At 44.3% G+C, this 24,117-nt stretch overlaps 1 protein-coding gene across 1 annotated transcript in view; it reads left to right on the plus strand.

Annotated features, from left to right (window-relative positions):
* Nucleotides 1-24,117, plus strand: part of PITPNB (phosphatidylinositol transfer protein beta) — a 71,589-nt gene that overhangs the window by 45,859 nt on the left and 1,613 nt on the right. The window contains exons 8-10 of the mRNA XM_088465361.1: nt 10,204-10,281; nt 17,275-17,385; nt 21,237-21,359. Coding sequence (XP_088321487.1) covers nt 10,204-10,281; nt 17,275-17,385; nt 21,237-21,359 — 312 coding nt within the window. The remainder of the gene's footprint in view (nt 1-10,203; nt 10,282-17,274; nt 17,386-21,236; nt 21,360-24,117) is intronic.

Genomic DNA, 24,117 nt, shown 5'->3' on the forward strand with positions numbered 1-24,117 from the left:
GCCCAGCCAGAGTCGGGTCACTGTAGCGCAGTGGGGCTGTTTCAACAGCCCTGAAGATTTTCACGATTGGAATCTACTAGCAGACAGCGTGGACAGTCCAGGGGACGTCCATGCTGCCGCTCCATCACCCCGCCGGCGCCAGTACTGATCCGGGGTTTGCGGCGGGAGCCCAGGGTCTGTGGGATTCTGAGGACTGCAGCCCGATTCATGGGGAGGCAGATAAGAAATGCGGGTCACCGCTTTCGGTGATCCGCTTGTTGCAGTCCTTCTCTCTCCCCTCCGGGTCTCTGGGGATGGGCTGGGGGATGACTGCAGTGGAGCCAGGCCAGGAAACCTGCGCTTCCACCTAGACCAGCCTGGGACAAGTACTGGGGCGCACTGAGCAAAGAAATAATACCGCTTCCAACGTCCCAGGGGTTAATTGCCGGCCAGGGGAGGCAGCCTTCCCTGTTTACAGCCGGCTCCTCCCCTCTGCACAGCATCCCTTTCCACTGCGGTTTGGCTGAGCTGAGGCAGTACTCCTCCCACAGAAACGCCACCCTCTGAGGTCTCTGGCGGGCATTTTCTCAGTAACGCGGAGCCTGGGTCCCCCTACATACCTCACCACCTGGTCAGCGTATGTAGCGCTATATCCTACCAGATGCCTAGTCTGGGTAGTTGACTTGTAGTGCCATTGTGCAGGTTTATTTTCTGCATTGTATGTGACTTTATGCTAGTGCTGTCTGTATTTATTAATCATTCTGTCAGACAATATAACTATACCTTTTCTTTTTCTGAACCCTTACAATTACAAGTGTTGTCAGGGTGTTTATTATACCGCACATTTAAATATATATTTATTGTGTGGTTTGTCACAAACCCTGTACACTTCCCTCATTACTATGTCTGAAAGTGGGGATGATGTGCACGATTCCGCTCCAGTCCTGCTGTCATGTACTGCAGGACTAGGTGTGGGGACATGGTCTCTGAGGGATTATGTGCAAGGTGTTATAATCCTCCAGTCCCCTCTGTGGTCCCAGCCACACCACAGGAGCCTCCATGGACGTGCTTTGCTCAGGCATTGACAACCATGGCGGGGTGGTGGGCAGCACCCCTTGTGTTTCCCCAAATGGGACACACACAGCAAGCGATTTGGCCCTCACAAGGCCTGCCTTTACAGATTTCACCCATTCAGGTTCAGTCTATGCCCCCTCCATTGATAGATACATTGTCTACTACATTGCAGACCCTGACGGATACCTCTGGTACCCTCCAGGCGATATTGCATGGGGATAAACCCCTTGGACTGGCCAAAAGCCTATGCCGTCATCCCAATCTACACAATGCGATGACGATGATACCGGGGAGATGGTAGAGGAAGATGACTCTGAGCCCTCTCAGCGTGAGGAGTCTAAGTGTACAATCAATATTCCAGCTTATACGTGCTGTCCGTTCGGTCCTAGTTATAGAGGAGGACGAACCGCCAGCTCCCCGGCCCAAACATGCTCTGTTCAAGGAAATAAGGACTACTTCTGTAGTATTTCCTTTGTCTGATCAGCTAGTAGAGCACATGGAGGTGGTGTGGAAATCGCCCGAAGCGATTTCAGCCGCAGAGATGCATAGCTTATGCCTATCCCTTTCCTGAGGAACATTGTACTAAAAGGGAGTCACCTCTTGCGTGGACTCTCATGTGACGCGCTTAATCAAAAGTGCTACTTTGCCTATGCCATCCATTTTATCCCTAAAGGATACCACAAATAGGAAGGTAGAGGTCTGTTTAAAGTCAGTGTATTCTCTTTCAGGGGCAGTCTCCAGGCCAGCCATGGCTATCTCCTGGGTGGCCAAGGCTATGGCGTTCTAGGCAGACTCCCTAGAGGAGTCTTTTCCATCAGATGCTACCACAGATCAGGTGGCTCTGGTGGGTAGCCTCCGTGATTCAGCTACATATATCAACGACGTAGTTGTATGTGGTAACATACAGTTTAGACCTGCGCCCGGAATGGATTAATGTATGTCACGTGACTGTCAGCCGTGAGTGTAACTCAGTTGGGCTAGTGAGGGAGATGGAAGTGAAACCTAGATACGCTAATGGATATTAAGTAACGAAGTGGATGTCATACAGAGAGGTTAAATCTGGTTTATTAATAATATAATTAACACTGCAGAGTGTGCAATGAAGCAATTGTTTCCTCAACGGTGGCACGTTGTATGTGGACTATTATAGCATGTATGCTGCATACTGATCAGTTTTATATGTAGTAGAGTGAGGGGTGTTAGAGTGGGGTGTGTAAGGGCAGGCGTCCCTGACCCTTACTAAGGGTCACAAGTTCGGGGTAAGTGGGTGATAGTCAAAAGTACGAGTAAGTTAGTTGGTGAGGCCTCACCTATCTTGTGTGTCCTGTAGCTGTATCCTCTTCTTGGTGGTCCGGATCTCAGTGCCGGTGTGCGTGCGCCCGTACTTCTGCTGGCGGCTGTAAGCGGTGTGTACCTGGCCTGGGCTGTTATCGCCTGCGCGGCATCTAGAGATGTCAAGATAGCGTCTGGATCCGGTGGTCCCACTGTTGGAGACCGGCGTGTGGACGCCTCGCTACTTCCGGCTAGTTCCCGCAGTGCGCTTTGGAACCTGCGTCACTTCCGGCATCAAAGAATCCCGCGAGCCTGAAGGACCCTAGTTCCGGAGCCGTCAGCGCGCTCGACTCACTAGTGGGTGAGTAGACTTCTTCCTTCTGAAGATGTCCTGGGTTCCTTTCTAAGGTGATTTCCTGTTTCCACATTAATGAGGAAATTGTTGTGCCAGTCTTTCAGTTTCCGGACCCCTCAGCAGGTGAGGCCTCTTTTGGATTTGGAGAGGGCCCTCAGGATTTATGTGGACCGTACCAGTTCTCTTCGGAAATCAGACTCCTTGTTTGTCCTCTACGGAGTTTACAAGAAGGGGTGGCTAGATGGCTGCGTATGACTATCTCTGAGGCTTTCACTCAGGAGGGCCTTCCTGTTCCACCCTCTGTTACCGCTCATTCTACTCGGTCTGTGGGTCCCTCGTGGGCAGCTCGCCGTGGAGCCTCGCCTGTTCAGCTTTGTAAGGCTGCCACGTGGTTTACTGTCCAGACCTTTATTAAAGTTCTATCCATTTGGAACCTTTGCCTCTCCGGATGCAATCCCCACCGTTAAAAGGACTGCTTTGGGACATCCCCAAGGTCTCCCTGTGGAGCCTATGAACCCCGAAGAAGAAAATTAGATATATGGTAAGAACTTACATTTGTTATCTCTTTCTTCGAAGTACACAGGGCACCCACCCTGACGCACCTGGCTTCAGATGGGCTTCGCTCTAGTCACCGTTTTTTCCATCTCCTTCTTTGTGAGAATGTGATTCTTGAGTGTTCCAGAATTTCTTCTCTTTTATCCTCCTCCGGCCTTTGGCTTGTTACAACTGAGGTGGCTCTGGCAAAGGGGTGGGGTATAGGAAGAGGCAAGTGCATCCTGGGAGAGCAAATGTAACTGCGTGGTGCCCGGATGTCCTTGCCATCACCTAAACCCCAAGGTCTCCCTGTGGACCCTATGGACTTCGAAGAAAGAGAGATAAATTTAAGTTCTTTACCATGTCTCTCATTTTTCGTAGCCAAGGAATTGGTATAAAGTTGCGGATTAGAAAAATCCTAATATATAAAAACAAATGTCCTGACTGACTGACTCATCAAAACTCAAACCCATGGAACTAGAAACATGACATTTGGGGAGTATATTCCTTTCATGACCTTAGCACCTACTAATCAGGGGTTATTCTAAACTCCACTCCTAAGGGGCTGAAAAGGGGTAAAATATTTCCTCTCGACCAAGGGGATTGGGTGACAAATTAATATGGTCCAAGTGCTATGGGACTGTTGCTCATTGTCTGGGATGAGATCACATGGTTTTGAGGCATTGAGCAGAACCCTAAAAGACGTCAGGGGCAACGATGGAGTGATAGGGTTGTCACCTTGCTGCTAGCTGGAGACTTCTGGCAGATTCTGGCAGTAGTACTGAGGTGAGCTCAAGCTGACGAAATTAAGGCGTGCATCAAGGCATCGTATCTGCGGCCTCTCGTCTGAAAACTCTCTCAGGAAGAATATGAGGGTCCACTTGATAAGCGACGCCTCCTCTGGGCAATTCTCCGAACTCCTACTCAAAATAGGGAACAGAGTATCCCAAGTCCGAGGGAAAGGTGAACATTCGTGCAGGACTAGGCTTAGCATTGAAGACCCTAGCAGACCTCACAACCATTATGTACCCTGGTTTTGCTGATATCCATAAAAAAGTCCATGGACTAGCTGTGCGAGTGTGCCATTCTGACCCCCTAAGAATGACACGGATACCGTAATTAATGACACTCTACTTCAGTAGTTCGAAGGGGCAGAAATGGAGTACAGTCTGTGGACTCTGTAGTACCAGTAGATTACGTGATCCACTACCCCGTGAAGTTCCTCAACACGCTCAATTCTCCTAGCCTCCCATCCCACAAGCTTATCCTCAAAGTGGGGGTTTTGGTGATGTTGCTGCAGAACCTCAACCTGCCCAAACTCTGCAATGGCACCAGACTGCAAGTAAAGGCCCTCCACAGAACACCTATTCCACCCCAATTACAGTGTTCACTGTACTTTGGGGCAGTGGGTAGTTCATACTACACATACCACTGATACGATCAGAGTACTCCTTCAAGAGGCTGCAGTTCCCCTTCAAGTTCTTACAATGACCATCAACAAATCCCAGGGGCAGTTGCTGAAGGTGGCAGGAATTGACTTGAGGGAGGGCTGCTTCTCTACGTGGCTGCTCCACAATCGGCTCACCTAGCAGCTTGTTGATCCTAGCTCCAGAGGAGAGAACCACCAATGTGGTTTACGAAAAAATCCTTAAGTAGAGGGAAAAAAAAGTTTACATAAGTCTTATAACCCACCTTCAATTAATTTATATTAAAAAAAAAAAAAAAGTTTAAAAATCTAAATTTATTTAAATGGATACTACTACGTTCATTTAGCCCAGAGGCATAAAATGAGCTAAGCATGTTAGTTAAAATGGGATAATGGAAATAGTAAATATCTAAGGTCTACCCAGGTGAAACCGTGCACATCAGCTAGTTATGTATGGTGAGGGTCACTTGTATCAGACCTGTCTTGTGTACTTTTTCCTCAACTTTGCTACTTTTTACTTAGTCTTGCTTCTTAGTTTGCAAATAGTGTATCAGGTACTTAGGATTAGTGTTTTGGCCCCACAGACTTTGTAAGAAGCAAAGTCCATGGCGCAATTAAAGGGACTGTTTGGCACAATTTGAGGATAGGTATATGAGTTACAGGTTGTTACATGAATTAGTTTATTTCATTTTCAGTATAACATAATACAGTGCAACTTACCAGCCTGTACAGCATCTTGGTCAAATGTTGCTGAAAATATACAGCAGATATACAAAACTCAACATGACTAAAGGCTCATATCCACTACATGATATAAATGGATGATTGAACGATAACGACATAGCTTTCGTTCAGTTGTGCAGTGAAGATGGCGGCAATGACCAGTGATGCGCGCTTCCACTGGTCGTTGTCTGCATCAGTCATCGCCTGCACATACTCCCCAACCTGCCGATCGACAGTTTGTGCATGTTCGGGGATGAAGGAGGGTGCCTGCACTGAATGACATATCGTTCAGTGTGGGCACAATATCTACTGCACAGTATAATGAACGATAACGGTGTCTTTATCGTACAGTCGTTCATAAGTCATGTAGTGGATATGCACCTTTAATATAGAACCAGCATTAATACTGCACTCCTTCCCCTTCTGCTGTAGCTAGCATTCCAATGTTTTAAGTGCTTATGTATTTCTGCAGCTTCAATCTTAGGAACAGTATACAGTAACAGTTGACCCTTCATTATGAATGAGACAAATTCGTTGTTGATCCTCTTAGGATATCTGTATAAGCAATGTGTCTCAGTTGTTCGGCATTCCAGGTGAACAGCATGATGGTTTGGAGCCCTACAGTGTGGTTGGGCAGGTATTGCACACTTCCATCCATTCCCCCCACTATTACATTGTTATTAAAAGTGTCCCACAGCAGGCTTGGGCCAATGGCGGTGGATGGAATTGTAACCCCTGGCCCACTTTTTACTCATAAAATGACTTTATGGAATTTATATATTCTTTGTATAGTGGATCATATATTATTTTAAATTTTTATCTGCTCGCAACTTTCTATATCTCTTTGCAACGTTTGTTATTTGAGTACCAGGACCTTATTTATTTCTCTGAGACAGTTATCTGGACTGACAGTGCTTTGGAACTTTTTTATTTTATTATGTTAGCAGTGAGAGTTCTCATTGACTTCAGTTTTTGTCCTTTTCCCCCTGTATAAAAACTTGAAATGTAGCATTTTATACTCTGCATCTGGCTCAGATGAAGGTGCCTGTAATACTACTGTAATATTAATAATAAGAGCCCATACACTGTGCGATAAAGCAGCCAATCCAACGGATTGGTACGATATCGCTGTTATATCGTACCGTGTATGGACATGATAATGCGCGCATCCATGGGGTCGAACATCGCACCTCCAGATCTTACTGCAGGTTCAGTTGATCTGGGGTTGCGATGTGCGATCCCAAGCAGAGCTATTAGGGTGGGGGAGGAGGGAGCTGGCATATCGGGTGGTCGGCCACCCGATCGCACCGTGTGGGGAGACCGCCCGATATGTTGACCGTCGGATACCCTGTCGCGTCGCAAGGTGCATATCGCACCATGTATGGCCAACTTAAGTTTAAGTATTTTATCTGAAAAATAAACTGCTTCTGACAACAGATTACACGCACTTCCTTATATACAACTAATAAAACTAGGTATCGTCCCACCGGGTGATGGAATAATATGGCAAGTATAGCCAAGGCCCAGCTGTTCTCAGGACCAACACTGCAGCATGTAACAGGTTGAACTTAAGACTTTTGTTTTCTTTACTTTATTTCCTACTACCTTTCTTCCTTCTTTTACTTCTTAATGCATAGCAGTAAATTGTAAATAAAAGTACATTACAGATGTATCACAATTCACCTGCTATTTTCATTTTAACAATGTTTTACTCTTTTGTCTTATGAAATTGTTTTCTTTGCTTAAGCACTCTCTGGACAAGAGGCACTCATCTGAACTGACACATTAGCCCTGTTGCATTTTTAACCTACTTCAGAAGCTTAAACTGTTTGTACTACACAGTGATATGTAGTGGACACGCTTCTTCAAGGGCTGCAGAAATTGCACAGCAGAATTAGCCTACAGAAATCCTCCTAGCTGAAGATTCAAGTGGGTTACAGCTGTCATCCCCCAGAGTATTTTAACAGAACTAATGAGATGAGAAGTGTACAGCTGGTGGCAAACAAAATAAACCACAAGCCATAGGCTCGCCTACAGTGGCTCCGCTCTCCCTGTGGGATCCTGAAGGAGATTGCATGCTAACTAAGCCAGAAGGCTGTCTCCTTCCACACTATTGCTCATTTACAGCTGTAATTGGGAACTGCACATTGTATTTTCAATGCTGAATTGTCATATATATTGTAGGGTTTCTTTTTATTTTTCCGATAGGTGTGCAGCAAACTAAGCACAAAGTTAATAGCGAATATTTTGGTAAAGATGGTGAAAATATCAGCTGTTATATATTTCTTTATACATAATAAAACTGTATTTATGTCAAATTAACCACTATTTGGCTGGAAGGATTTTCACTTTGCTATGTGGAAGAATAAATAAAGCATAAATCATTGCTTTTGTTATTCAAGTGACTTTTCCATATATTTTTTGACAGTACTTGTTGGAGGCTTTGTTTGTTTAGTACTATAGAGTAACAAACCATGTATTGTTACAAAATGTAATCACCTTTTGCAACAATGTATGAAGACCTTAAGTATATGCTGTTTTTCTAACATCTGATCACGTGTTATGCTGCCTAATTAAATCTATCCTTTCAAGTTTTTACACATTTTTATATACTTGCGCTGTGTGAAGAATTTAAAGCATGTACAGTATTAAATGACCAGAGACGTGCCTCCAAGGAGCTTTGTTTTCAACCCCAGCCCCTCTAAATAAAATAGACTCCCCCCTCCAATTCTTTACCTGTTACTTTTTTAACACTTACATCTGGGTGAACCCCAAAAACATTTGTTGTCCTCTTCGGTATGCTATATATGAATGCTTCACCCACTGACTGGGTTACACGCTCTTGCTCTCTGTGGGCAGTGTTTTCACACTTGATTTTTTTTGGCACCATACTGGCATAGGCCAGGCCTTGATATGTCAGAACATCAGGAACCACCCTCAAATACTGATACTTGTACATTTGGAACTGCTGACCTTTTTTTTTTCTTCTTGAATTGTACTGGAAGCTGATCCAGAAATATATAAAAAAAGGAATATTAGTACTTTTCAGTTTCTCTTTACTTTAGTAATGCATTTGTCATGTATGGTATGTGAAGTGGAGTAACACACATTTTTTAAATAGATTCATCTGGTCAACTTAAATGCAAAGACAAACAGGAAGAATGTTTTGAAAGAATAAAATAAAGTTTTGTTGTTGTTTGTTTTCTAATTAATTAAAACATACTGTGTATATGGGACAACCTCCCACAAGAAATGTTATTGTTAATGTACAAACACTTTTGAATGTCTTCACATGTCCTGGCGCTAGTAATCCTCTTTTGTTTTTGATGATATTACGCCTGCAGCAAGTGAAAAATTGTGATTGCTAGAACCCTTACAGTTCACTACACCAGCGAAGTGAATTCCAAATCTGTATTCGTTCATCATGCTACCTTGTGTCATGGCATTTCCATAAACGTGTGAAGATTAATAAACATCTATTGACTTAAACAGCATATAATAAAAACATACAATTCTTAAAAAAAAAAAAAAAAAAAAAACACTGCCAATTAGCTTTCTGATACCACCTTTTCAGATAAATTTCTCCAATGTAATTTGATTAATTCTCATAATTGAAATCACCCTTTTATTAAATAATACACTAAAATCTATTTTAATTGTTGTTGTTAAAATGTTCCTTTACTGTTAGCAATGAAATACAGCACTGTTTTATATGTGTTGGGTTTTAGATTTCTTACAGTGGAACTTGAGCACCCTATATGATATGACACTATATCGCTAAGGGGGGGGGGGTATGTTGAATCCGCACAGGAGAAAGGTATTCGGTCTATTAATTCTCCCAGCCTTTTTTATTTTCTACATTTTATTGTCTAAATGTAGAATTCCTGCTCAATCTACGGCTGGTGGTGCACCATGGGAAAAATCAATATACATATATATTGGGTGTAGAATCATACGAGAATGATTCAAAAACAGAGAATTTCCCTTTTTTGTGCACTCGTTAGTTAACAAAAAATTGTCTAAAACATAACTTTTAATTATTTACATAAAAAATATATATCTTATGGATTCAGTAATACAAACATTGAACATTCAATAATACAAACAAAGCACATTTCTGCAGTCAACTTAAAACAAATGTATTGCTGCAGTGTTTCTCGCATAAATAGAGAAAATCTACTAATATTGTCTTCTATAATAAGTAAGAAGCTCTGTTAGTGTATACACCTGTAGTCATAGCAATGTGCCCAACTTAAAATTAAAGTTTTACAACTTGTAAATATTATGATTTGTTATCTTGCTTTTTTGCACAGGGTATAGTGAAGCAGAAGAGTGAAATATTTAATAACCCCAAGTGTAGGGCTTGTGAGATTCCTATAATCAGGACAGAAATTAAATTTATACAAGATATGGTCTCTGTCTCTGTGTAACATGTTCTGCTTGGGGTGGGTTAATATTCTGCAATTGATCACAACTCATTTAATTCACCCATGCTGATAGTTAAAACCGATTGATATGTTTGCTTATTGGTATCGTCTCCATCAAGTCTATTTCAAGGTTCAATTATTCCATTGTACATGGCAATACACAAATGTATATATAAAAGGAGATCACAATTCAATGTTGGCAATCATTCAGTCTGTAAATAATGGGACCTTCTCAGATGGAGTGCCTATATATCTAGTTTTCTTTATCTTGTGATACACTTAATTATCACATATGCAGGTATATTGGAGAAAAAAATAAATCTATTTACCAGTAGTACAACGTGTATCTTAGAACCTTGTCAAGTGAATTACCTCTATGGCTCTTATTGGCTATACTCTGTTTTGTTTGGTAGGATTACAAAGCCGATGAAGATCCAGCAATATTTCAGTCTATTAAAACAATGAGGGGGCCTCTTGGACCTAATTGGAAGGTAATTCATTATGTCAGATATATATCTACATGTGTAAGTAAGGGAAACTATAAAATGTTCATTATCTATTTTTGTTGTGAGATGATAAAGATTTAGACATGATTGACAGTAATGAGTTTGCAGTTGTGACTTACACCTTTCAGCTATACACCCTGTCACATGTCTTTATGTACTGTAAATAGTAATCTGAGTGCAAAATGTTTGGCTAAAGAATTAACAGATGACATAAGCCCATAATGCGCTGATTATACCATGTGCCTACACGGTATGCAGTTGGGATGCCGATGGTCGAAATGCCGACTGCTGGCTTCCCGACTGTCAAATCTCAGCAGGATACTAATGACAGTCGTCGAAATCTCGATGCTTGGCGTCAGACCTGCACTGGGAGCCCGGCATACCGAACGAAGGTAAGCCGGGGGGAGGGTTAGGTTTCACGGCTCCCGGGGGGACATAGGGTTAGGCACCCCCTGGGAGGGCTAGGGAAAGGGGGCGCGGTTAAATTAAGTTTTCCTGCCTGGGAGGAATTGCCCCATTAATATCTATACAGAGATCATATCTATTTAGCTTTCAGTGTAGCTAATAGATTATTCTGTAGCATTATGTACAGAGCTGTACAGTACACTTTCCATATTAGGTAAACTTGTTTAACAGCCAGATACATTTAATACATCACTGGTGTGAAGGGTTGAAAAATATAAAATACAGGTAACAGAAGGTAAGTCACAGAAGTTTTGATGTGCAGATGGGTATACTGTAATATGGTCTTCTTGGAGCTATTTTTATTGTTGGTGTAGTGTCCATTTGCCACTGGAAACAGTATGTAAGATTTTAAAAAGTAAGAACAAGTTATGCTGAATGTAGTCCTGTGCAGCCAAGCCCTCTTATTCTGTATTTCTTCCTCTAGATTTCCCCATGTCCATAACAACTAATGTTATTTCAATAGTATTCAGATAATGTGACAGTCAATTTCTGGACAAAAGACCAACAAAGTACTTTATCGCTGTGTGGCCTATGATTAGTTGCAGAAGCTGTAGTGCTCTGGGCTGGTAAAGCTTTAAATGTATTTAGTGTGAAAGTATGTAATAGTGTTCTATCGAAATGCATTTCTTCAGGTTCCATAGGGTCCACAGGAACTACCTTGGAGTATGTGGTTGGCACCAAACAGTCAAAGCTTTAGCTCCCAGAATGCCCTGGTGGTCTTCCATATATACACCACGCCTACCCACAGGCATTACGTTTTTTGTTTTGTGCTCAGCAGGATCAGACGCACCTTTTTAACAGGGGACTGCTCAGGCAGTCCCAAGCTTTTATTTAAAAAAAAAATAAATTGGGTTAGCAGTGCTGAGCGTCCTAAAAAGACGCATGCACTGCAATTCCTTCTACCTCCGCCAGTGCTGCAACACCAGTAATGTCTCTGGCGATTTTGGCGGGTCACAGCAGAGCTTAGTTAGCAGTGATGCTGGAGGCCCAAACTGCAATCGGACGCACGGAGATGGCAGGTAAGGCGATTCCTTATTTACGGGAAATCGTGTGTGGCAGTCCTTGCTTCCAGTGCCGAAGATGCTGCAGTGAGGGCCCAAGACAGTCTGCGTCCTCACTAGACCACTGGGGCCTTATCGTCTGATGCCGGAGCTTGGCAGTAGACTCATCTACTGCCATGAGGCCAGCGTACCCAGCAGGTTGATGAAGCCTAGGGGAGGTATGCTCTCCCACGACAGCCCCTCCCTCGACCCAGATGCAGATCCTACGAAAGTTTCCCACATCTGGATTGCTCCTCCTTACTGCCTCGTGTATATGAGACGCTCACAGTACACCATCGGTGCTCTGCTGAAGCTGTTTTTTTCTTGTAATGTTTGGGTTTGTCTCCCTGTATACCTCTCCCCTGGGTCAGGTATATAGTGCTCTACATCCTACCAAACCTTGGGTGTTGGTCAGTTGATTCAGAGCCCATTGCGATTAAATTGCATATGCATTGGATGTGACTTGTGCTAGCTGCTGTATTGATACTGCCTTTTATTTCTGACTGTCAGTTATTTTAACTGTGTTTCTTCTGTATGTGTGTGTGGCTTTCTGTGTACCTCACTGGTACTTGTGAAGACTGTCACATTGCTTTGCATTTATACCTTGTACCTTTTATACATTGATATGTTAAAGGGAAGCAGGAGGTTGATGCTCCTGTGCTGGTTTCATGTAAGTCCTGTTTGGCGGGCCTGTCAGCTCAGGATTTCATGCAAGATGGTTTGTCTGCTGCCTCCCACTATGGGGTACTCGCAGCAGTTGCATCCTGCTATGTATATGCCCCCCATGCATCCTTTCTGGATGGATGCCTATGCTCACTCAAGTCAGAGTATGGTTCAATCGTCTACTGCTGCTCAGCAAGTGGTGCAAGCAAATAGATCAGTTACCATTAAGCATGGGCATAAGAGTATCCCATCAGGTGCAGTATGGGGATTCTAACACCTCATCAGTTGAGGATACACATGGTTCCTCTTCTGGGTCTCTCTCAGCTAGGGAAGACCACCAATCCTCCGTGGATGTCCCCTCTCTGGTAAGATCGGTCAGATCCGTCCTTAGTATAGAGGAAGAGGAGGTCCGCCTAAATCTAACACTCCGGTCTTTAGGCGTCAGAAAATGGTGAAGGATTATTTTTCCCAGTCTGAGCAGCTGACGGACCTCATGGCTGAAGCATGGAGCACTTCAGATACACGTTTCCATGCTACAAGGAATTTAACATCTCTGAACCCACTTTCACAGCGTGAATGTACTAAGTGGGAAGTCCCTCCGACTGTAGATGCTCATATGACACGGTTGATCATGAGCTCTACATTACCTATTCCATCCGCATCCTCACTCAAGGATGTTACAGATAGAAAACTTGAAACATGTTTGAAATCCATTTCTCATTATCTGCAGCCATTACCCGGCCGGTTATGGCCGTAACAGGGTAGCCAAGGCTATGGAGGAATCGACGAAAGCAGTGGAAGACAAAGGCTACCAAAGAACAACTGTCCTATCTCTCCCAACTGCGAGAAGAGTCTGCTTATGTGGGAGAAGCTGTTATTGACACAGGACTTCTAGAGTAGCCTCAACTTCGGTTTTTGCTCGCAGAACACTTTGGTTAAGGTTCTGGAAGGCAGATGCGGGATCCAAGAAGGCTCTCAAATCCTTTCCTTTTGCTGGAAAGATAATGTTTGGACCAGAATTAGATAACCTAGTGTCTACTTTAGCAGCATCAAAATCTACGACTACCTCTAAATATAGGCAGTCTTCATTTCGGACATTTCACCCGCAAGAAAGGGACAGTCTTTTTCCAGCCGCCTTCGTGGATGCTCCGGCAGTGAGGTGGGACTTCAAGTTGGCATACCTGTTTCCTCCAATCTCCCTCCTACCAAGGGTCATCAGAAAATTCAAGCAAGAAGGTGGCAGGATGATGGCAACGCCTTGGCCCAGACGACATTGGTTCATCGATCTGACATGTTTATCTATAGACAATCCACTTCCTCTACGGCCGGATTTGTTATGCAGGGTCCCTGCCTACATTTGAACCTACCTCTTCTGGCTTTGACTTTATGGCTCCTGAGTCTTCCATCTTAAAAACAAAAGGTTTTTCTGCTTCTGTGATTCAGATGATGCTCAGGGCAAGAAAGCCTTCCTCTGCCCACATCTATTAAAAGGATTTGGAATTCTTTTTTTCAATGGTGTTCCCACAAAGAGTATGACCCTAAAGTTTTCAGGGTCTCCCGAGCTCTTGCTTTTCTCCAGGCTGGAGTAGACCTCGGTCTTCGCCTGGCTACTTTGAGAGTTCAGGTTTGGTTCCAGCGCAGAATCGCTCCCCTGCTGGATATTAGAACATTTTTGCGGGGAGTTCTCCAACTTAAGTTACCTTTTTGTCCCTCCGGTGGCACCGTGGCATTTATCCTTGGTTCTCAGAGTGCTGCAGGCTCCTCCCTTTGAGCCTTTGGACACAGTGGACCTCAAATGGTTGATGGTGAGGACACTTTTTCTCCACGCTATCTCCTCATGGGCGGGTTACGTTCCAAAGGTGCTATCCCGTTTTCATATGAATGAAGAAATTGAAGTTCTGGCCTTTGTCTTCAGACCTTTCTGTATGTGAAGCTTCCCTTATGTGGTTCGAGCCCTTTGTATCTACGTGGTACATACCGACTCCATCAGGAATCAGATGCGCTTTTTGTGTTATATGGTTTTCACAAGCGAGGTTGGCCAGCTAACAAGCAGACTCTGGCTCGGTTGCTGCGTATGACTATATCTCAGGTTTGTTGTTGTACACAGGCTGATCTCCCTGTTCCTAACATGGTGACAGCACATTCGACTCGGTCCGTGGAACCATCGTGGGCATTTAGACATGGCACCTCTACGGAACAGTTGTGCAAGGCGGCCACTTTGTTTTCTGTCCACACTTTCATCAAATTTTATGCATTTGATACTTTTGCCTCCCAGGATGCTTCCTTTGAGCGGCGGATTCTCCTCTCTGCTCAGGAGCGTCCCCACTCTTAAGGGAACTGCTTTAGGACATCCCCAAGATAGTTCCTGTAAACCCTATGGAACCTGAAGAAGAAAATAAGAGTTATGGTAGACTTACCTTTAACTTTTTCTTTGAGGTCCATAGGGTCCACAGGGCGCCCATTCTGATCCACCTGGCCTCAGTTGGGATCTGTTCCTTCTTGTCAATGATTCCCTCAACTTTGTGTGTGTGTTTTTAGTGTAATTTGTACTTCCCTCTCCACGTTTCCTTCTTCTGCCATTGGGCTTTTTTACAAACTGAATGCCTGTGGCTGGTGGAGGGATATATTTGGAGGAGGAACAGGGCATTCTGGGAGCTAAAGCTTTGACTGTATGGTTCCTGAATGACTCCAACCACATACCTCCCAAGGTAGCTCCTGTGGACCCTATGGACCTTGAAGAAAGCGTTAAGAGTTCTGGTAGACTTACCTTTGTTATTTTTTTTATGGCATCTTAACATTCTTTTGTCAGTCTGCTACCTACTTCCCCCTACAGTGTACCGTTTGGTGCATTTTGTCAGTACTGTCTAATAACTGAGGTCTGATATCTGATCACCAATCACTGGTATACATCTTGGCATGTCATTACCCAGTGGTGAAGCATGTCAGTGTTCTCCCCAAAAAATGTTCCCAGTGGTGTTATCAAGTAACTGGGTGGGGGCACACTGAACACTCATATTAATTTCAAAAAGTGGATTAGTCAACTGTGCTACTTCTATTGCACATAAATATGCTATAATCTAGGTAGCTGCTAAGGGAATAAGAGGAGGTAGGGGCACTAAGCAACCCCAAAAGAAGTGTATATAAAAGATGGTTACTCCCAGCGCATACCTTATAGCAGGGATGGGGAACCTCAGGCCCCCGGAATCATTTGGTCTGGCTCTTGGAGCTTTTTTTTTTGCTAGCCTCATCTGGCTAGTAGGATGCCAAGAATGTCACACTGCAGCCAGAATCTATACAGCAGTGCTGCCTGGAGCTTCCTTAGGATGCTTCAGACTGTAACACTGCTGCCCTTACAGCACCCGGAGCATCCTCCATATGGTTCAGGAATTGCTGTAATCACAGGCGATTGTGGCCCCTCCCCTATGTGACATCACATGGAGGGGCGTGAGCTGCACCGGGCCCGCAAATAATGTTAGATACATCAAAATGGCCCTCGGCAGAAAAAAGGTTCCCCACTCCTGCCTTGTAGTATATGAAATGAAATGAACCAAAGTCTATGTATTTTTAATAGAGCATAATTTGATTATTTAGTAGGATAAGATTAATATAATATGTGAACAAACGCGGTCCTCAAGGCTCCCCAACAGTTCAGGTTTTAGAGATATCCATGGTTGAGCACAGGTGACTTCATTAGTACCTCAGTCAATTTGCTTTAACCACGTGTGCTCCACCATGGATATCTCTAAAACCTGAACTGTTTAGGAGCCTTGAGGACCGCGTTTGGGAACCTCTGGGTTTATTGGGATAATAAACAATATAGACTATACTGCACTTATAGTTTAAATTAGTGTTAAATTATTAACCTTTGCTTTAAGCTTTTATAAATGATACCCACCGTCATGGATAGTTCCATAAATGATTGTGAGATTGTAAACAAAAATGGAAAATTGAATAAAGACAGTTTGTTAATAAGAAATTGCTCATTTGCAAGGCGGCACAAAACTCTACAGCATTGGACAGTCACTTAAAAATCATACAAAATATTTACACTTAAGGAGAACAAGTACAGAGGACGTTGATGAAGGTGGGGCAGATGGACAGACAGGGCCCTGCACATGAGTGACTAAAGGGAGAGGACAATTCTGAAATTATAGCTGATGCGACCAAAAAGTGGGCATAGGATTGGAGCATATGTGGACTGCTAGAGCTTGGCGTCTTTTGTGCCAAAAATGCGTCCAAGTAGCAATGTGATGCAACTAGGACGCACCAGCATGATTAATTTGATATGTGACACTTGTATATCTGTGTGCGACTGAGACCCGGATTCTGTATACAAAGTGCTACAATGTAGTACAATGTAGTGACCGCAGCTTTTTTCATTCCAAGTTCCATTGTGCTTCATATAAAGTCTCAGTTGCACACGGATTCTCAAATTAATTAGCAGTCTGCTGGTAAGTCCTAGTCACTTAGCATAGTGTCTTTTGCCGAAAATGTGTCTAACAGATTAGTGCGGGACCTGGCGGTTCACTCATGCCAGGCAAATCTCGCTGCATGGCGTATTGAGGCTAGATGTATGAGGACACCTCTGTATACCAGTAGCAGTATTCCATGTCCGCTAAATATTTACTTTTATTTATCAATTTTGTATTTTCCACAGCAGATTACTGATTTTTGTAAGTTACTGAACATTTGCATTAATGTCTCTTATATGTTGAGATTGATCATCTTTCTTGATGAAACTGTCAGCCTGAATCATATAAGAATGTAATGAACGTAGATCAACTGATGTGTTTATTTCGCTTTTCTGTAGAAAGAATTGGCAAACTCTAAGGATTGTCCACGCATGTGTGCTTACAAACTAGTAACAATTAAATTTAGATGGTGGGGACTTCAAAACAAAATAGAACATTTTATTCAAAAGGTAAGGATCTTCCAATGGACAGACTGGGTATGCACCTGATGTTTTTAATTTCTTATAAATGTATATTTACTGATGTATTGCAGATTTATAACTTAATATATAAGGTGTGTAGGCCTAAGGAAAATAGCTCAGTTTTTAAAATAATTTGTAGGACACTTAATACCCACAACATGCACACTGGACACGGTATGCAGTCGGGAAGCCGGCTGACCTAATTCCGACAGCCGGCTTCCCGACTGTCATACCCCGGCAAGGGTCTAAAGACAGGCGTCGATATGCTGACACCTGTCATTAGACATACTCCGGGAGCCCGATGCCCTGCATCCCGATCGAAAGGACACCGGGCGCCGAGCGCGGACAGTCCCGTGGGGGGGGGGGGGGGGGGCTTCGGGTAGGTTTAGGGTTCCCGGGGATAGGCACCCCCCACCCCCGGGAGATTTAGGTTAGGGGAAGGGGGGGTTAGCGTTAGGCACCCCCAGGGGAAACTTAGGGTTAGGCACCCCCCCCGGGGGACTTAGGTTTAGGCAGTGGGGAAGGGGGGGGTTAGGTTTAGGCACTGGGGGGGGGGAGGTTAGGGTTAGGCACCCCTAAGGGAAGGTTAGGGGGTAGAAATAGGTTAGTATATACATACCTTAGGACGATTGGGATTTCCTCCTCTGCCGGGATGCCGCTGTCGGGATGGGTCCGACGGTAAATCATACCGATTCCCTGGACACCTATTTTAGACACTTCTCTTCACTCTGCAGTACAAAGATCAAATCTTTCATGGACTGTCCTCAGAAATCATGGACTGTTAGGAATCTGGTGTTAGAGGTGAACACTTTATCTACACTAATATAAGAATGTTGCGTCTGTTAATTTGTTCCAAGTTGGCGCAAAAACTACTGAACAGATTTTCATGAAATCTGCATTTTGTAGTGGAATCTCCTAGAAATAACCTGCACTTTGTTTCATCAGTAAAGTTAAAGCTGAGCAATAACAAAAACAAAATTGTATTGATGTCATTAATGGAAGAGATAGGTGTGGTACCATGCACGTGGCCAGTATGGGGTAGGGGGATAGGTGCGTTGGACCCACGTTCACTTGAATAGAATAGGCTACATAGCAGTCTGTGTACAGGGCACATGGTGACATTGGTGTGAGTGGTGATTTAAGTGCTGCTGCCACCAGTCTGTATAGCGCTGCTGGTCACGTGGGCCCCTCCAGCGACAGGGCCCCCATGCAAAGCAATACAACTAGAACACCTCAAATAAAATGTTGGCAGAAGCGATTTCATCGTGGGCGAAGCAGTGGGTAATAGCTAGTTTTTAATATGACCATTTTCACCAACAGACGTCATGAGTCAAGGAAAAAGGGGTTGGGTACAGGATGCCGGCCCTCGGGAACCCGGCGGTCAGAATCTCAACGCTTGCAACTGACCTGTTTAGAATGCCGACGCCCCCAGCTAAGTAAGACTAACCCTCCCTCCCCCTAGTGCCTAAACTTAACCTTCATCCCCTGCACCCTAATGCTGGCCATACACCTACACGACCAGCATAAGATCAGATTCATCATACAAGTTCCCTACGATTCCCCAGAGCGCCCTGGCAGTCCCGGCAGCATGTTTGTTGTTTTTCTTAGCACAGGATCTGTCGTAAGATCGATGCTGTGTCTCACAGGCTCATAAGGGAAACAGTCATTGAAATGACTTGAATTGCTGCACGATGGATCGCATGAACAAAAAAAACTGCACGATCTGCACACGATATAATGGACAAGATGTGCTGCACATATGATCATAAGATCTGATTATAGGAGCTGCGGGAGCGCGCATCGGATCTTATCTTACTAAAATACACTGTTTTCACAAGATCCATCTTATGACTCATCGAAAATCGGGCAATCGGCCCGAAATCGTGCAGGTGTATGGCCAGCTTAACCCTCACCCTAGGGCCTAACCCTCCCCCTAATCCCAGTACTTTGCTTCAGGATTCCGGCGTCTACATTCTGACCGTATCCCAGGGAAAAGACATGAGCACAATCTTTCTTATTAACTTCGAGCTATGGTTGCCAACCCGTCACTCGCGAGCCACTGGTAGCTCGCGGCCGCAAGAATGGTAGCTCGCCTCACGGTGGTAGCTCAGTTGGTGCTCTCCTTATGCAGTGGGCTGACAGCACACAAGCCGCGCATGGGGCAGTGATTGCAGAAGCCCTATAGCAGTCCTCAGCGTCGCTGGCAAAAGCACCATGGTCCGGTGCAGGTGAACAGTCCAGTTTACCCCGCAGCTGAAGTTCCACTGTCTGGCTGACGGCATTTGTGCCACTCCTCCCATCATGTGCTGGCTCCTGGGCCACAGACTTTCCTCCATGACAGCCTCTCCACATCACTCAGTTGTAAGCAGGGTAACTGGGATATACAAGGGATGCCATCTGTAACTTGAAGTCCACCTGTTGCTGTCCATGCAGGAGGCCAGGGAGGTGGACACTGCCCGGTACAGAAGGGAGCTGAAGGTCTACACCCAATCGTTATCTACCCTTGATCCCTCCCTATCCCCAATACTGCGCCAGCTGCTGTCCTGACCGTCTCCTTACCCCCAGCACTGCAACCAGTATTGCCTGCCCCTAACCCCCCCTCCTTGCCTCCCAGTACTTCCATAGCTGCTATGTTTCCTTGCCCCCTTCCCTACCTCCAGCACTGCCTACCGCTAACCTCCTCCTTGCCCCCAGTACTGCCTGCAGTTAACCCCCTCCTTGCCCGCCAGCATTGTCCCAACTGCTATCTGCACTTACCCCCTTCCTGTCCCCAGCTCTGCTCCAACTTCTCCCTGCTTTTAACCCCAGCTCTACCCCAACTGCAGCTTGCCCTTAACCCCTTCTACTCCAAATGCTACCTACTACCAGCACTGCCACCTGACCCCAGCACTATCCCAACTGCTGCCTACCCTCATCTTCCATAATATTAGATGGGACTCAGAAACTGTGGAGTAGGACCCCAATTTTTGATAGTGAGGGGTCCCTGGGACCCACCATTTTTTTTGCTCAGCGCAATCACTGATAGGGCATGTGCTATATGCGGCAGTGCATGACTGTCACTGCTGGCAGCCTTGCCGCAGTCCGCATTAAAAGACACCAGGCACTTGTTTGGAGAGTCTGGGATCTGGCCATCCACTGTCCTGCCTGCACAGTCCATCAAGCAGCCCCCTGCTCCCCTCTGACAGCTTTCCACATTTTATTTTTGAAGACTAAAATCTGGCTAATAATTAAATTTTTTCATAGAATAACTACAATGCATTTATCAATATTAGTTGTTTATCACTGTTTTGATGCTTTGATTTTGTATGAAAAATGTAGTTTAGCCAGATTTTAGTTTTCAAAAATAAAATGTGGCTCTTCAAGACGTCTCATTTTTCTCAAGTAGCTCCCACCCTAATTAAGGTTGAAGACCACTGACTTAGAGAATGTTTGAGGCAAAGACATACATACACATCATGAAAGCTGGTGACTTTTTAAAGTGTGTAAAAATGTATTTTGTAGTCCTGAAATGTGTTTGTGTAATGGGAATAAATGTCCTCTTTGGGTATTGCATGCCGACTTTTATAGGTGTTATGATAATGCGGAGCCTGGTCAGGAGCAGATTTAGTTCCTGGCCTTGCGACTTATTCTAACAGCGTTCAGTGATGTGAAGTCCAGTGACATTACATTGTGTATTGTCCATTTCAAATGAAAATGGTTAAACAGTTGCTAAATACATTGTACATACAATGATCTATACCCTATAAAAATTATTTGTGGTTATATGCACAGCACCTTTAATGTAGTGATTATTGCTCTACAACTTCTCACCTCTGTTTATTTTTGTGTTTTTGTTTAAGCAAGAGAAACGAATATTCACAAACTTTCACCGCCAGTTGTTCTGCTGGATTGACAAATGGATTGAACTAACAATGGAAGACATACGACGAATGGAGGATGAAACACAGAAAGAATTAGAAGCAGTAAGAATTTCTTACCCTCAGTCATTTGTTGTAGTACATAACTATGCACTGTACTGTGCTTTAGATACTTATTTTCCTGTTAAAGAGAGTGGCATTTTGTATACACAGTACCCGCATCATCCTGAACAAATGTTTTGAAATTACTCTGAAAACTGCCTTAAGAGCATTGCAGATTGTAATCTGTATAATCAAGTAGATGAGTAGTTTTTAAACAGATTTTTTAATTGCATAGTGTTTTATGTAGCAGTCCATGAGATATATTATTTATGTCTACCAATTGTACAATTAGACCAAGCATGGAACACAAGTTATTGCAGTTAATGTTTATTATCAATGTCTAATCTATGAATAGCACAATTTAAATGATGCAATAAAACCCATATATGTAATTTTTATTGGCATGAGCAGCTAAGTGATCTTTTTTCAGTGTGATTACACTGTGTTGTGGGCCATTGCCAGGGGTGTATCTAGGGATCTGAGCGCCCCTGGCAATGTAATGGACTGGCGCCCCCTCCCCCCCTAATTTCTGAATAATTACATTATACATTAAATAAGTGCTTAAAATGTTTCCCCAGCTACCCCTCCTCTGTCTCCCCAGCCATCCCCCTATACAGTGCCCCGGTAGTAATCCCCCTATGCTGCATTGCACACAGTAGTAATCCCCCCCCCCCCCCAATGCTGCATTGCCTCCAGTAATGGCCACCCCTATACAGTGCCCGCTAGTAGCGCCCCCCCCCCCCCCAATGCCGTTCTTACACACACAGAAAAATAAAAAAACACAACTTACCTTCTTCCGGCTCCTCCTGGCCCGCTCATGACGTCTCTCCCATCACCCGCTGCAAGGGGGAGCTCCAGCCGGCTCCCCTCCGTGGACGCAGCAGCCAATAAGAGTCTGTCTGACTCTCATTGGCTGGCTGCTATAACAAACACACAGCTGTCGCTGGCGGCTGTGTGTTTGCTACTGTGTAGGGCCGACCACTCTCACTGCAGTCTGCCCTACACTTGTGGGGTCCGGGGGACTAGCGGTGGCTGCACTGCCACTAGTTCCGGTTCTGGTAGTCCCGGCCTGATTCCACCCCTTTGCTGCTGATGGCACTGCCGGATGGCGCCCCCCTTTGGCCGGCGCCCCTGGCAAGTGCCATCCACGCCAATAGGTAGATACGCTCCTAGTCATTGGGTGGAATTATGTGGTTGCGTGGCTTTTGGATTCCCAACTCAGGAAACTGCTGGAGTGATGCAGCAAAAAACACATCCTAAAATGTTTTGTAAGCTATTAGTGGTTTGTGAATAGTTAAAGTGCGTAAAAGTGATTTTCGTGTGAGGAAAAAAAAGTGCCCTATTCAATTAACCCGCAAGTTATCGTGCGATAATTCTTCATAGGTAAAAATGTCTAGACTTGGTTTAGACTTTGTTTAGAACCACTGGGACATACTCCGTAATGACTAATGCTGGGCATACACTATACAATTATCTGTCAAGACATCTGTCCAATCTGGCTGGTTGAAATGAAAACCTGGTAATGTATGGGAGCAAATGACAATTGACCATTTCAAACAATTTAAGAACCCCAAATACTTTTATAATGGCCACTAACAGACTTCTATACTGTTTTATTCTAATTAAATTCCCTTGTTAGTGTGATTTTTAGTTAATAAGTGAAGGAACATAGGTTACGTATATAATTTATTATAAGACTTATTCAATTGAAAATAAACACAAACACTTGGTGGGGAATTCAATTAGCCCCAGTACCACCGGCTAATTGATTCCCTGGGCCAATTCAATTAGCCCCAAAGATTCAGAACTTATCGGGGGTGGTGGTCACGCCCCCCTTAGGGAAAAAAAACAGGCCACGCTGAGGAGAGGGGCTCAGGGCAGATCCAGGGGGGCAGCAATCAGTGTGATCGCAACCCCCTCAGCGGCAGCAGTCTCCCTCGTCCCACTGCAGCCCAGCACATAGCAACGTGTCTGACAGGAAGACACGGCAGCCCAGCACATAGCAACATGTCTGACAGGAAGACACTGCAGCCCAGCACATAGCAACATGTCTGACAGGAAGACACTGCAGCCCAGCACATAGCAACATGTCTGACAGGAAGACACTGCAGCCCAGCACATAGCAACATGTCTGACAGGAAGACACTGCAGCCCAGCACATAGCTGACAGGAAGACACTGCAACCCAGCACATAGCAACATGTCTGACAGGAAGACACTGCAGCCCAGCACATAGCTGACAGGAAGATGACACCATCGGGGAATTTTTTTCACCTGCCAAAAGGCCGGTGAACCGAAACACCAGATAGGTGCTCTTTTGTCATGGCCGCAATCACGAAAACATGGATGCGGAATGTGTGTTTTCGCCTGAAAAACTAAAATCTGTCATGCGGTAAAAACGGAGGGTAATTGAATTGCCCGAAAAACAAAGTTGCGATAAAGTCCCATTTTTCCGTACAAAAAATTGTGGGCAATTGGATTCCCTCCTTAATCCATTTGATCATTTTATTTGGATGCCAACTTATAGAATATATTATATCAGCAGTAAAAAAGTCCAGCAAATTTTAATACACTATATTCTATCTAACCTGTTTACTATATGTTAATATTTTGCAATAGGAAGTGTTTCTTTGTAAACACTTTTTAACATACAATAATAAAAAGTTAATTTTTAACAAACCTATCTAGTGTTATATAGTTTCAGCTTCTCAGTGCACTAAAATAACTCTTCTCCTCCTTTTCATACACTATATAGTGTTGTA

This window comes from Taudactylus pleione, unplaced genomic scaffold (assembly GCF_031769625.1).
Source record: "Taudactylus pleione unplaced genomic scaffold, aTauple2 ptg000062l, whole genome shotgun sequence".
NCBI lineage: Eukaryota > Metazoa > Chordata > Amphibia > Anura > Myobatrachidae > Taudactylus > Taudactylus pleione.